A 15,774-nucleotide genomic window follows, 5' to 3' on the forward strand; every position below is an offset into this window, starting at 1 on the left:
CTAGAGCTTATGGTCATTAAACTTTTGGGAGGCAGAAACAGAATTATTTACTGGGAGAAGAAGAAAAGATCAGTTTAGATTGGCATTAATTTGTTGATTTCTTTTGTAATTCTCAGGCATCCACCAGTAAAATTCTATCTCAACCCCAGGACCTACTTCTGTGGTTATTTTGTCACTTTACAATTTGGTATAATTAAATATATATTTTTAGCTCTTTAAATGAAAAAGTACATATTGGCTTCTCAATTAGAGGGCATTCACTATGTCTGTATCACATTTTTTAGCAGGTTGATATCAATATATTCTTATAAAATTTGTATATCATTTGGGTGTATATCTTTAATAGAGTACAAAGAATTTTAGTTTAAAATAAAAGCAAAGATTTCAGATTCTAATGTAACTGTCTCCTTCAATCCATTTATTTCACCTTCCCCTAGCAGAGTATCAGTAAAATAAGTCAATTAGTCATCCAGATGTATTGGATACTTGAAATCTCCTTCAAATTCCTACATTGTCATAGAGCACAAAGTTCTATATTCTTATTTGCATTTCTTTTAACCACTGAAGCCTGACTCATCTTTAAAACACAAATATAATTACACTTCTTACATGTTCAGCTCCCCCAAAGTCCCATGCCTTAAGTCCCTCCATTATCTTTCCATTGTTTTAAGCTAAAAACTAAAAATTGTAACATGACATAGAAAAGTGCTGCATATTTGAACCACCCTGATAACCTCTCTATGTCACCTCCATGCCGCAAGTCCCCACCTATATTCTTGCTGCTCCAGCCCTGGTTCCTCCCTCTTCCCCATAAGACTAAGCCAGATCCCCTTCTCTTAAAACTTAAACCTTTACTTTAAAGAATTGATACCCCTAGACCACCTCCCTGAATGGCTTGACTCCTCAGCTCCTAAAGACCCATGAAAGCTCTTTGCTCAAATGTCCTCTCATCCTTAAGGCCTTTCCTGACACCCACTTAACATTTCAGGCCCTGTCCCCACTCTGGAACTCTCAATTCTCCATCTATCTATATATCTATCTATCTATCTATCTATCTATCTATCTATCTATCTATCTATCATCTATCATCTATCTATCTCTTTCTCTAAAATCAATCAATCAATCAATCAATCAATCAGGTGGTTATAGTGGGCTTGAGTGAGAGGTGATATTTCAACAAAGCCTTGAAGGAGCTGAAGGAGTGAACCGCACTGGTAAGTGAGAAAAGCATATTGCAAGTTGAGAAGACAGCAGCTCAAAGCAGGAGTGAGCCTGGCAGATGCAAACAAAAAACAAAACAAACAAACAGAAAACAAAAACAACAACAACAAAAAGCAGTGAGGAGGCCAGTGTAGCTGAATGGAATGAAGGAAGAGATACTGGCAACAGACGAAAGGGGGCAAAAGTAGGATCAAGGTTATGTGAATGTTTTTCTAAATTTTCTTCACATGTTTCTATTTGCAATGCATTTGAAATTTATTTTAGCAAGGGTCTAACTTTGCTTTCTTTAAGATAGATAGCCAGTTATGTTGTCTTTTCCCCACTTAATTAAAATACCAACTTTTTCACATATTAGGTTTCTACATATACTTGGATCAATTAATACAATTTATATTCTCATCTTCAGATCCATGGATCAATTCTTGTATCTGTACTAAATATTATAGGTAGGGTGATGGTATAGTATGTAGGAGTAAAAAGTTGCTGTCATCTGAAGTGGGGGAGACCATAGTGGAGAGGAGAGTAAAGTGAGGAGGGGATGTTTAGATTGAGATGTCTCTTAGACATCCACATGAAGATGTTGAGTATGCAGTTGGCTATTCATGTCTGGAATTTGGGAGAAAGTCTATTGGAGATACAAATTTGGAAGTTGTTAACATATCTGGCTTTTAAAGCCATGAGATCAAATTAGATCACCAAAGAGAGAGTGTAGATGAAGAAGGGAGGAGAGTTGAGGACAGAGCACTGCAATATTTCACATTACAAAGTTGATGAGAAGAAAAGCCAGCAAGAGCTACTGAAGAAGAGTTATCAATGAGGTAGGAGAAAAACCAAGAAAATGAGGACTCCTGAAAGACAGGTAAGAAAGTGTTCCAAGGAGGAGGGCATGGTCTACTGTGTCAAATGCTGCTGCTAGGTCAAATAAGAATTGACTTTGGATTTAGAAATAAGGAAATCATTGATGACCTCAAAAATAGCATTGTAGGACAGTGATAGTTGAAAGATCAGACTAGAGGCAATTTAAGAGAGAATGGGAGATGAAGAATTGAAGATATTACATAATAATTTTTTTTCAGAACGTTTAGGTACAAGTTGCAAAGAGATTGTCTTAAATGGTAGAATGACTCAAGAGAATGTTTTGTTATAATGGAAAAAATAAAGCATGTTAGGGTACTGAGGGGATGATATTTTAGAAAGAAAAGTTGGTGATTTGGTATAAGAGGGGAGAATTGTTGGAGCAGTCCAGAAGGGATGGACGCTAGTGCACATGTGGAGGGACTGACTTTAGGAGAGTGGTATCTACTCAACATAAAAATATATACAAGATTTGGCCCTTGACCCACTTTTGGAACTCTGTCTTATAGGAAAAAAGCAACTCTCATATAGTAAAAAAATGGTGGAACATATGTGATACAGACATACAACCAAACATAATGAATCTACTTAAGAACAAATTTTAGTACGTACTTATTATACTAGAGGGCATTCACCATCATACATTAAGAGAAAAAAGGCAAGTGGCTGAATAATGTGCATGGACTAATGCCATTTTGTTTAAAAAACAAATTCAATATGTATTTTGATGGTTGTAAATATTTGTGTGAGTACAGAAAATGATGTTGGACACCCCCAAGGTATTAAAAATGATCTCAGCCCTAACTGGTTTGGCTTAGTGGATAGAGCGTCGGCCTGCGGACTCAAGGGTTCCAGGTTCGATTCCAGTCAAGGGCATGTACCTTGGTTGCAGGCACATACCCAGTAGGGAGTGTGCAGGAGGCAGCTGATTTATGTTTTTCTCTCATCGATGATTCTAACTCTCTATCCCTCTCCCTTCCTCCCTGTAAAAAAAATCAAAGAATATATTTTAAAACATAAAATAAAAATGATCTCAGTTGGGGTAAGAATAGAGCCTTTCACTCACAAGATGAATGACAAAGAAGTGTCGGGCTATCCTGTTTTTCTACCCCAAGTTGCCTACCCCTTTAAACAAATAATTAAATGTGCTGTAGAATAATTGCTTCTTTTCCTGACTCTCCTTGAATTCTGTTGAAAGAATCACATTATGTCAAAAAATGATTGTCTATTTGTTATTAGATGTGAAGTCTCCGTGAACAGGGAGTTCTCTGCTTCCTTTAAAAATCTTTTTTTTTTTTAAATCTGCAATAACTCAAGATGGTAAGAGGCTTTAAATAGTTTTTGAATAAAGGAGTGAAAGGAAATGAAGTTATATAAAATGGAACATGCCTGACCTTAAACTAGTCTGCTCTATTCTATGTTCTTTCAGATATGACATCATAAACCCACAGCTGCGCTTAGAGCTCCTAGTATCTGACCTGGACGAGATGACCTAGGGATTTCCTGTAGTCATCCCTGAATTTCTTTGCATTCTTATTTCTAGATGATCAAGAGTGTGTGTGTGTGTGGGGGGGGGGGGGGGAGGGGCGAGGAAGGGAGGAGGAATTTCCGTTCCTATTATTAGCTAATTGACTATCAAGTGAGTAGTTGGAAAGAGCACAGAGAAAAAATGTTGGGCTATTTTATTGCCATTGTTTGGATATTAAATTTAATATATGATTTAACATTTTCTTAGACTCTCCTTAATGTCATACCTGATATTAAAAATTATTACAACCTCTCATAAAATTCCCCTTTATAACAGGCTCTCCATCCAATATCCAATTGGTCCAGTGGAAACAGCTGCCATGAAGGCTTCCAAACGAATATGTCAAAGGATGTCTCAGGCTCAACAAACTGATGACAGCAGCCCACATCATCAGGTGAGTCCAAAAGGGAAAGGAGCCGTTGTAAGGCACAATTAATCTGGGCCATTCTGTAATGACGCAGTCAGATTCCGTGAATCATTCCCGAGTTTGGGGAATATTTTCAAGATGTTCATGTGATCAAAGAAAAATCTGGGAACATACTTTTAAAATAGCTTTTTAACTTCAGTTATGAAGTGCTACATATTTATTATGGAAAATTGGGAAAAGTTATAAAAGAGCCAAGACTAAAGTCAAAATTACAATCAATACCTAATACAACCATTGTTAACTAATATAATTTTTCCTGCTAACATTTTTAATATAATTGATATCATATTGGGTATAGAGTTCTTTATCAATATCCTAGAGGCCCGATGAACAAAATTCATGCAAGAGGCTCTGCCCTTGCAGCCCCAGCTTCATCCAGAAGGTCATCCAGACAGTTGTCCGGAAGGTCATCTGGATGGTCGTTCTGCTATTTGGTCTAATTAGCATATTAGCTCTTTATTATATAGGAAGTTATGTTGTGAGAATTTTCATTGCCATTACAGTTCTTCAGAAACAATCTGAATGGTTGTATAATTTTTATTTAAATGAACTTAACATTATTGAACACCTCTGTTATTTGGTATTTGGGTTATTTCTGATTTTTTGCTATATTCTAAAAATTTACTATCTCAATAGAAATAAAACAAACAAAAAAGGAAACTATCAACATTGGGTTACTTTGTAAATAATCCCATATGAACTAAATTGATGGTGTGTAAGATCATATAGAAATGCAGTTTGAATAGAAAAAAATATAATAGAGAAAACTTGTTCTAGAATATTGTTTTTGTGCCCAGAAGCAGGAATGCTGAATCATATGATAGTTTGATTTTCAATTTTTTGAGGAACTTCCATACTGTTTTCCATAGTGGCTGCCCCAATTTACATTCCCACCAACAGTGTGCAAGGGTTCCCTTTTCTCTACATCCTCACCAACATTTGTTATTTTCTGTCTTTTTTATAATAGCCATTCCAGCAGGTGTGAGGTGTCACTCATTATGGTTTTGATTTGCATTTCCCCAAGTGATGTTGAGCATCTTCTTATGTACCTGCTGGCCATTTGTATGTCTTCTTTGGAAAAATGTCTGTTCATATTGTCTGCTCATTTTTAAGTCATATTATTAATTAGTTTTTTTGCCATTGAGGTATGGGATATATATGTATATATTTTTATACTAGAAGCCCAGTGCACAAATTCGTGCATGGGTGGGGGCCGGCCGACCCGCCCCAATCGGGGGGGTGGTGTCAATTGGGGGTGGGGCCAGTTGGGGCAAGGGGCTGGAGGCAATTGGCAAACCGGTCCCACCCCAGATTGGGATGGGGGCTTATCAGGGGTGGGGTCATCTGGTGGGAGGGGCCGCAGGCAGTTGGCCAGCCAGCCCCACCCCCTGGTCAAACACCCAGTCAAAGGGACAATTTGCATATTAGTCTTTTATTATATAGGATATGTGGGATATCTATATATATAAAAGGCTAATATGCAAAGTGTCCCTTCAGGAGTTCAACCAACTGGGAGTTCGATCGCTCGCTATGACATGTGTTGAAGGAAGGCCCTGGTCAGCAGCTGGCAGCTGGGGAAGGAAGGCCCCGGCCGGCAGCCAGAAGGTTCCAATCGGCCCTGATCGCTGGTCAGGCCTAGGGACCCTACCCATGCACGATTTTCATGCACTGGGCCTCTAGTATGTATATATTGATATACGTGTGGGATATATATATGTAGGTTATACATACACATGTTTTCCTCAATGAACTCTTAAAACTTTGTGATAGTTCAAAATGCTGTCTTTGTTTTCAGTGGCCCCCTGGCACCTAGGGCATGCTGGGTTCTGCCAGCATTCCAAGATAAGCTTACTTCCTATCATTCTATGTTCTCACTAGAGCACCCTGGGTATTTTATGTTTGTTGCTGCTATTGTGAATAAAGGCTTTTCTCATTTGTATCTTTTTCTTAATTATTGGTGATGGCATATTACAAAGTTATAGATTTTTGAATAATTATCTTTTAAAGAGAAACCTTTCTGAATTCTCTTAATAATTTCAAATATTTGTTTAGTTTTAATCTCTTGCTTCTAGGTGGAAAATTAAGTGGTCTGGGGCAAAAAGATGTTTTGGTCTCTTTCTGTACAGTACTTACACCTCTTAGTTCTGTTTCATGTCTCCATTCCTGGAAGACTCCAGATCTTTCAGAACAATTGAATAATGCAAGAGATGATGGGGCAGCTTATTTTATCTTCAATGGGATTAGATTTAATGGGGGCATTTCTCTAATATTTCTCCATTAAATATTATGCTGCTCGTTGTTGATTTGAGATTCTTTTCAATGAGGAGGAAGTCATTTTCTTTTCCTATTTTTTTAAGTGTTTTGGTACACAATCAGAAGTCATCGAATTTATTTATTTTAAATACCTTTTTAGCATCAATCAAAATTATCCCATGTTTTCCCCTATTGGAAGTATTGCATTAGCAAATAGAATCCTTGATAGCAAACATCCCTGTCATTGCTGGAACCAAAAGCTATATTTGTTTGTAGTGGATTATGCTTTAAATCCACTTTAAATTTGATTTGCTGGTGTTTTAAAAATTTAGAATTGCAACTTGTGAGTTAGAATAGTATCATTCTCTCTCTCTCTCTCTCTCTCTCTCTCAATACTATCTTTGTCAGTTTTGAGAATTTGAATTTTGGTGGTTACATTAAGCAGCTAGTCATTTTTCATCTTTTGTTGTCTTTAAAACAATTTATCTTACATAAGTACAATTTATTTAACAATTACCAGAATTCAAGAGTAAATCCCTAGGACACTGGACCCTTAATGATATTTCAATACATTTTTCTGGGTAGAAGTGTGAATGGAGAGTAGGTCTTGTGACCACCCACTGATGCACAGCCTGTGTGGCTGCCTCTGGGATGTTCCTTCAGGTCTGTGTGCATGTTCGTCATTAGCTCCATAAATGGAGCCCCTCAGATACCCCTCAGAACACCTGGCGTCACTTGACAGAGAGCTGGAATTACATGTGTGAGGACAGAGGATATATATGTATATATTTTTATATATACATATTTCCTGCTCCCAAGAAAAGAGAAAGAAACGCTATTTCACAATACAGAATGTTTTTTTCACTTTAACATGTATTTGTTCTGAGGAAGAAATTTTAAAGAGGTTTTGCTGTTTGAGTTTTTGTCCTTTATTTTACTCTCCTTTAATCCCTTGCATCTCTTTTTCATTGTTAAAGTTACTGCAGCCTATCTTTCTTTGATTAAAACAAACAAACAAACACCTTTAACAATATAAATAACACCTGAATCAGTTTGTCTTATAAAAAGTTAAAATATCACAGGTAAAGGTAAAGTCCTTCTCAACCACAATTCTCAACCCAGATCTGGTCCCTAGTTCCCCAAATGTAATCTGTTAGAGTTATACTTTTGCAGACTTTATTCTATGCATTTTCAAAAGTGCATACATGACCAAGTATTTGCAGAATGTACACTTTTAAAAAACCAAGAAGCATTTCCAATCCATTTGCTGAAAAAATTTCATTGGGAGAAGGTCATGGAGCGTAGCCACAGCTGCTTACAAATGTAGAGTAATGAAATCTAATCTCCCATCCAGATGTGTGGGAGCCAAAGGCTGGTACATGGTGCCCCAGGAGCCAGAGCCAGCCTGGGTTAGGTCAGGACTTGCACTTGGCTTTCAGAGTGTGATGTGAGAGACAAGATTTTGTGGGAGGATTCTAAATGAGAGTGGAGCTGACCGTTATTAACTCAAAGAGACTTGGTGAATTCGAAGAGAAGTGATGATGCAAAGTACACATCCAATTAGGCGTCAGTGGAAAGACATAAAAGTTTAAGTAGAAGGTGAAAGATAGAAGTGAAAGATTTCTTGAGCCAAGAGAAAGCAAGTGACCCAACTGCTTTGGCATATGCCTTTGGAGAAAGAGATGTCCTGGGCAGCAACTTAACTTGAGCAAAAGACTATTATAACTTAATTTTAAAACCTAAAACTCGCCTGGCTGGCATGGCTCAGTGGTTGAGCATCGACCTATGTTCAATTCCTGGTCAGGACACATGCCTGGGTTGTGAACTTGATCCCCAGTGTGGGGCATGCAGGAGGCAACAGATCAATGTTCTCATCATTGATGTTTCTCTCTCTCTCTCGGTCTCTTATACTCTCTGAAATAAATAAAAATATATTAAAACAAACAAAAAACAAACAACAAAAAAACCCACCCCTAAAACTCTTTTTTATGTTTAAATCTCTTTAAAGGAAATTGTTATGTAAAAACAATATTATGTGACTACTAGGGGCCCAGTGCACGAATTCGTGCACTTTGAAAGGAACTGTGGGCCGCGAGGCTGCGGTGGGCACAGGGGCGGGTCTCAGCCCATTCTCCGTGCCCCCGCCAGGCCCCTTATGCTGTGGCCCTCAGCCCCCTGTCTGCTGGCAGCCCTGCTACCATGTGCTGATGGCGCCGGCCCCGCTCGTACCCACTGATGGAGCAGAGCGATTGGGGCCGGCACCAGCAGCGGATGCATGCAGCTGCTGCCCCGATCGCCCCTCAGGAGCAGGGGGAGGTGGAGAAGTCCTCAGGGGTGATCAGGGCTGGCAGCCACCACTCGCACCCACTAACGGCACCGAGTGATTTGGGCCGGCGCCAGGTGCCGGCAGTGGGTGTGAGCGGTGACTCTGGTGCCAGCAGTGGATGTGAGCAGAGCTGGCACCGGCAGCAGGTGCGAGCGCCCAGCAGGACCGCGGTGTGCAGGAGCAAATAATTTTCAATAACCACCAGAGGCTCGCCCCGATGACAGTGACTGGCGCCCTGCCATGGTCTGGCCCTGCTCACCTGCTCCACCATCCTGCTACAGCCGATGCCTGCCATGTTTTGCACGCACCCCCTGGTGGTCAGCACATGTCATAGCAACCGGTTGTTCAGTTGTTCTGCCATTCAGTCTATTTGCATATTAGGGTTTTATATATATAGATACTTTGAGCATATGAACACTTAGATGACATAAACCCAAATATTAGTCACATTTAAAAATAGTAACTAATGAAATTTTTTAAAATATCATTATTTTGTTATGATGAATTTTTAGGAATGCGGATTAAATTTAAACCAAAAACTTATTTTCTCTGTTTCTTGCTTCTTCAGGCCACAGTCAGCATTAGAAATGAACTGTGGAGGACTCATGAATATATTAACGTGCTCCATAGGGAAAGAAGGTAGGAAGCAGGGGCATGCACAAATACTGACAGCAGAAACAAATCAATAGCATTTCTTTTTCCTTTTATAAAAAATTTTCTACAATGATTTTACCATGATTTTTTAAACCTAGAAGATATTTCTTAAACAGAGAAATCCTATGATTCCAGTATGAAGATGAAAGAGGGCTTCATCTCTATTTGAATAGTTAAACATAACAGAGATCAACTGGCTAATTGAATTATGGTTTGAGTTTTTATCTCAGTCCTTGAAAATTGGTTAAGCATTTTCAGCGAAGTACGATTCTGTGTGTGCCTGGTGTGTGTGTTTTCCCTTCTTCTAAAGAAATCAGTACACGTCCCCCAACAGCATCCCACTTTCTACCAGGTTTATTAGGTTTGTTAGAAACTGTCGACCATCTTATTGTGTCTCAAGAGATTAATTATTCCTTGAGTTCCTGTCTCCTGTTGTCATTTCTTTAGAAGATGGAATTCATGATCCTCAATGAGAAGTTCCCCCTGAGGGAAGACCTTGATTTTCAGGCACAATGCTTGTTATTTAGCAGATGCTCAATATATACAGAAAGAGAGAGAGAGATGTGCTTCATAATATAAATGTATGACAGATAAGGGACATTTTAAAAATCTGTGATAACTCATGAAAAGATGCTTACAAACACTTTCAAAGAAGTTAAATGATTCAAATGTTAAAAGCAATTTTAATCTTTTTTATGGTATAAGAAAAATAAATTAGAAATAAAATTAAAGAAAGTAGCGTAGCAATAAAAAGGCAATTCTGATTCTTTAAAACTTAATTCTTAGAATAAGTATTTCAAACTAATTATTTTAAAATAAGTATTTCCTTTTATATAATTCCTACCCACTAAATATATACATCATTGGTCTCCTGGTAAGGTATTTATCAATGTAAAGTATACCAAAGTGTGAGGCTGATTAATGAATGAATCTGTGAAGGCTTTGTCTTTGTTTCTCTCTGCATTATTATTTGTATCAATGAATTGGGTAAAATAGTAGAGGGTATGCTTCTCAAATGTGTGTGACATGATACCAGATGGCCTAGACAATAAGCTGAATGACAATCTGGGCTCACTAAAATATGACAGCCTAAAACATTTGGGGCAATTAATAAAGACCAAATTGTAAAGGATTAAATGCAAGTTCTACAATTACAGGCCCATGTTCAGAACAAATAGTCTGGAAAAGACCTGAGATATATAGTTAACTAAGGTCAATATCAGCCAACATTGTGTCACTGGCTACTTAAAAGGCAACTCAGATTACACTAAAAGAAAAGAGCATCATTCCATCATTAGTTACCTGTTTATTACTCTGTCCTCCGCTAGGTGCTGATCAAGGAACGAAATTGCTATGTGTGTGAGTCACTGGGCCGGGGAGTGTTCCCATTCTATTTGAAAGCCCATTACAAGGGAGATTCAAGCTAAAGATAAAGATTTTTTAAAGTGTAGAAAAGAAGATTTTAGATCATTTGAAAGGAATTATTTCTCAAACAATCTGAATTGCTTGTGAACAATGGATATTTGCCTGGAAAGTACTGGGCTCCCAGTTGCTGGAAATCTTGGTATCGGGTAAATTATATTCATCAAAAACTCTGCAGGATAATTTCTCCTTTAAAAAAAAATGGAGTAAGAAAATAACTATACTTTGAATAGGGCTTTACCTACTTTCACCTGGATTGTGGAAGGAGGGAGGTACATGGAAGATGGCTCAGAGAGAGACGAGAAAGAGGTCAGGAGTTGGGGAGCAACATGGGAGAAAGAGAAACCGGCATCACTAGTGGTCATAACAAGCACATTCGGCACGGATGATACTGTTAGGGAGGCCTTCTGAGAACGGTTAATTGTCTGCAACATCAAATCCCTGGGCCAACTCCTTTCTGAAAACCCACCATAAGGATATACTTGAAACTTCAGTTATGATTCTGGATTTTAGAGTCAGGCTCCTGTTTCTCCTGAGTGAGACTGTCTGGAAGTGTGAAGGCCAGCCTCTAGAAATGCCTGCTTCTGATGGAAGCCCAAACTAAATTCCAGGAGCTCTCCAAAGTTGGGAGCAAATAGGAATTTCAAAGGCTCTAACAGTGAAAAATGTTGCATTTCCCACCAGAGAGCCCATTTCTCCAAATTCAATAAACATGTCAACAGCACTGATCAAAGAATGAGATTGTACATTTCTCCAAATTCAATAAACATGCCAACAGCTCTGATCAAAGAATGGGACTGTACTTTAGTAAGCCACTTTGAACTGTGCACATATCTGTAACAGGGACTATTGCAGGCCACGGTCTGAGGACATGGCAACAAGAAAAACAGGAAAAAAAAGTTGCCAGAATAAAGAGACAGTAAGTAGTTATTAAGTAACAGAGTAAATCATATATTAAAAAAAACAACACAGGTTTTATGTCACGTAAGGTGACTGTTTGAAGGCTGGAGACTAAGTCAGAATCTAAGATCTCTTCACACTGTGGCAATTCGATAACATAAAAGGCCATGGAGATACTTAAAGAAGGGAAGGGGATGGGAGGTCCTGGAGCGGACGGTGGGGACTCTGATTTGCAATTTCAAGTAGGGTAGTCAGGGATGACCTCTCTAAGAACATGGTGGTGAGCAAAGACTGAAGGAGGAGAGAGGGAGCCAAGCAAGAACCCGAGGGAAAAAGGGTTCCTGGGGAAACAAGGATGAAGCCTTCCTGGAACCTAGTGGAGTACAGGTGTCAGGAGTTTAGCCATGGCATGTATACTATCCTTTACTTGGAGTATTTCTGGACAAAATGATAATGAATAAAGTCCATGTTTAGATTTGAGTACCTGGTGAAGGTTTGCATGATGAGTTTTCTAAAACCTCTCAAAGCCAGTGAAATTCTTAGTGGAATCGGGTACACGATAGACCAGAAGGACCGGTGCACAATCCTACCTAATAATAGAAAAATATGCAAATTGACTACACCTTTGCTACACCCAAGCCACACCCACCAGCCAATCAGGATGAGTATGCAAATTATCCCAACCAAGATGGCAGCTAATTTGCATATCAAGACAGCATAGAAAGAAGCCAAGAGCTGCAGAAGGGAGCAAAGCTTCAGAGAAGCAAGCAAGCCGGGGGGAGGAGAAGGGAGGAGTGGAGGCGGGGCCGGGGGAGAAGGAAGGAGAGCAGGCAGGCTGACAGAGAAGGCGGGACGGGGGAGAAGGGAGAAACACAGTCAGGCTGGCGGAGAAGGCGGGGCGGGGGAGAAGGGAAAAGCAGGCGGGGCCGGGGGAGAAGGGAAAAGCAGGCGGGCTGGGGGAGAAGGGAAAAGCAGGCAGGCTGGCGGAGAAGGCAGGGCAGGGGAGAAGGGAGGAGAGCAGGTGGGGCAGGGTAGAGTGCAGCAGGAAACCCTATTGCAGGATTTTTCCTGCAACGGGAACGCTAGTGTTAGATAATAGTCAAGGCACAGGCTTCTCCGGCATCTTGCCCTACGGAGGGGACCTGGAGTACATCTTGCTACACATGCCTCTACCTAGTCTGCTGGCCCCTTGCCCTTTCAACCCATTCAGACCTGTTTTTTCCAGGTTCCTTAAAAAACAGTTAAACCGATACAAAGACAAGTTGCAAGCCATATACACCTCCCAAGAAGGAAAATGTTGCAGATTTGAAACAAAGATTCACGAACTCACAGCCAACCAGGACCGTCTGTGGACCAAGCTACAGCAAATGGGACGGGAGTCACAGGTATAAAATGTAGGAGACCCTGGCCACCCAGACCACCTGAAAGTCTGACCTCGAATCCTCTGGTCAAGGGAGGGCTGCAGCCTGAAACTTCGAATCTCACCTTGATCAGCCTCTTCCTTTACCCTCTCCTCTTCATACCCAGACCCACTCCAGCTTTCATTTTCCACACTGTCCTCCCCCTTCGTGAAGGTAGTGCCATTGGGAGAGAACAGAATTAGTACCATTTAGAAACAATAGACCTGGGGCAATGAGGTTCTTTACAGCTTTCATTCTTAAACCTTTTGGTCTCATTATCCCTTTTACCTTCTTTAAAATATTTTTTAGGATTCCCGAGGAGCTTCTGTGGGTTCTATCTATCACTATTTGCCATAATCAAAATTAAAACTGAGCCATGGAGGCCCTGGCTGGGTAGCTCAGTTAATTAGCGCATCCTCCCGATATGCCAAGATTGAGGGTTCAATCTCTGGTCAGGGTACATATAATAGGCAATCAATGATTGCATAAATAAGTGGAAAAACAAATCTCTCTCTCTCTCTCTCAAATCAATAATAAACATATCCTTTGATCAGGATTTAAAAAATAAAATAAGTAACAATTTTCACTAGTAACTCCATATTTTTAAGACTGAGAAGTGTGGCATCATTTTGCAATTTTTAGAAACCTCTTAAATATATGGCTTAATAAAAAATAGCTGGATTTTCATGATTGCTTCAGCATTCAATCTGTGGGAAGATATTTTGGTTGAAATCTATATATATAAAAGGCTAAGCGACTGGCCAACTGGCCAGTAGGTATGACTCACACTGACCACCAGGGAGCAGACACTCAACAGAGGAGCTGCTCAGCGACAGCAACTTTCCAGAGTGCCTTCTAGCACTCCGGGACCCCTCAAGGGATGTCAGACTGCCGGTTTTGGCCTGATCCCCTCAGGTGAAGCTGAGGGACCCCACCTGCCAGAGGGATCCCACTCACTCCACAGATGCTGGGGAAGGACCATGGGAGATTGGCTCCAGGGCATGTCTGGCCCATCTCCCCCAGTCCCATCCCACTGGCCACCTTCTAATTAATTTCCTTTCACTGTGAATGAATCTGTGCACCAGGCCTCTAGTATATGAATAAGTGTGGCCTCACACAAATTTGCAGTTGAAAAGAGTATTTTCATAGACTTTTCAGGTAATTGGAGATCTTCTTTGATACTACACCAAAACATAATAAATTGTTTCTTAAAGGATATTGAATAAAATAGAAAACATATCTATTTTACACTCCATTTTTAATCTATCAATTCAATATAGGCTGATGTTTTCAGAAATTCCTTACGCTCTTAGGATCTGAGTGTCTAGAACCTAAAATTTTTCAAATTCATTGTGATTATTCCCTGTGATATTTTAATATCTGAGCTGTTTTAACTTTTGTAGGCAATTTTAGGTTGATATTGAATTAACAGCATACATTAAGATTAATGTATTTAGAGAGCAGAAAAAATAACACATTACAATTTCCTTTTGGAATATTAAGATGAAATGCATGTATTAAAAAAGCAAGATAAGTGTTAATTTCTTCATAAATAAAGCTATTTTTTTTCTCCAGGCAAAGTTTCAGCCACTCCGTCCATCTTCCTATCAAAATATTATTTCCAAGGGTGACCATGAAAAGGGTAAAAAGTTTTGGAAGGAAGAAGATTCTTCCCAGAGCAAGGATGCCAGTGTGGATGGTCCGGAATGGGAACCTCTTCTTAACCCCACTGTGATTGACAAAAGTCATCAAAGTCAAGCAAAAATAGATCATGCTCTACCAAATTCAGAATCACCAGAGGCCATTTTGCAGCCAAGATCAACGCAAAGTACCAGGGCACAAAGCCAAGCACAAAAGACCTCAAAGGAAATCTTTAGCTCCCCAACCAGTCCCCAGGAAGAACTGCTACAGGAGACTCCCCAGATTGCTCCTACGGAAATCAACAGTCCTACTCTGGACCCCATGGAAAAGAAAGAGACAGTTAACATCCAGGAGGAAAAGGATGAGCTGGATGAAGAGGAACTGCAAGAACTGCTATCAAAACTTATGGATGCCTTCACTCTAGAAATGCCATCAGGTAAGATTTTCACAATCAATAGAGATAGTGATGGCCTTTTAAGCTGCCTTTTAAAAACACTTGATTTACAGAGAAACATCTATCAGAACATCAAACCTCAGGGAAGGTAGGGGACGGTGGGGGTAAGGGGGAGAAATCAACCAAAGGACTTATATGCATGCATATAAGCCTAATCAATGGACACAGACAACAGAGGGGTAAGGGCATGAATGGAGGGGTAGGAGGTAATGGGGGAATAAGGACACATATGTAATACCTTAATCAATAAAGAATTTTAAAAAAAAACAAACACTTGATTTTATAACATTAGTCCAACAGCTACAATTCATCTAGAAAGTACAATTCATCACCAGAGTAGTGAATCTTTTGCACATCAGTAGCATCTCTGAACATGATTTCTAGTACTGCCTAATTCATTCTAGTTGTTGTGAGCATGAAAGGTGATAAACATCTGAGATTTTAGTCTAACACCTGGCACATACCAAGAATTCAGCAAATGCTTATTAGTTTCTTATTGCAATTACTATTATCAGTAGTATTAACCCATATAACTGCTCAGCCTGATGTTACCATTTAAAAATAGGTAAAAATTATGCTCTATTTCTAGAGGATAATTGGTTAAGGTTTCTATATTCTAAGTAGTATCATCATTATATTCATCATATTCTTCATAAACTATGACTAATTGCTAAATTTTAAAGGGTCTTTTTT

The 15,774-nt window shown here is 39.5% G+C and overlaps 1 protein-coding gene across 1 annotated transcript in view; it reads left to right on the forward strand.

Moving 5' to 3' along the window:
- Positions 1 to 15,774, forward strand: part of DYTN (dystrotelin) — a 44,349-nt gene that overhangs the window by 22,419 nt on the left and 6,156 nt on the right. Inside the window, exons 10-11 of the mRNA XM_008145291.3 lie at positions 12,812 to 12,971; positions 14,562 to 15,063. Coding sequence (XP_008143513.2) covers positions 12,812 to 12,971; positions 14,562 to 15,063 — 662 coding nt within the window. The remainder of the gene's footprint in view (positions 1 to 12,811; positions 12,972 to 14,561; positions 15,064 to 15,774) is intronic.

Source organism: Eptesicus fuscus, chromosome 11 (genome assembly GCF_027574615.1).
Source record: "Eptesicus fuscus isolate TK198812 chromosome 11, DD_ASM_mEF_20220401, whole genome shotgun sequence".
Lineage (NCBI taxonomy): Eukaryota > Metazoa > Chordata > Mammalia > Chiroptera > Vespertilionidae > Eptesicus > Eptesicus fuscus.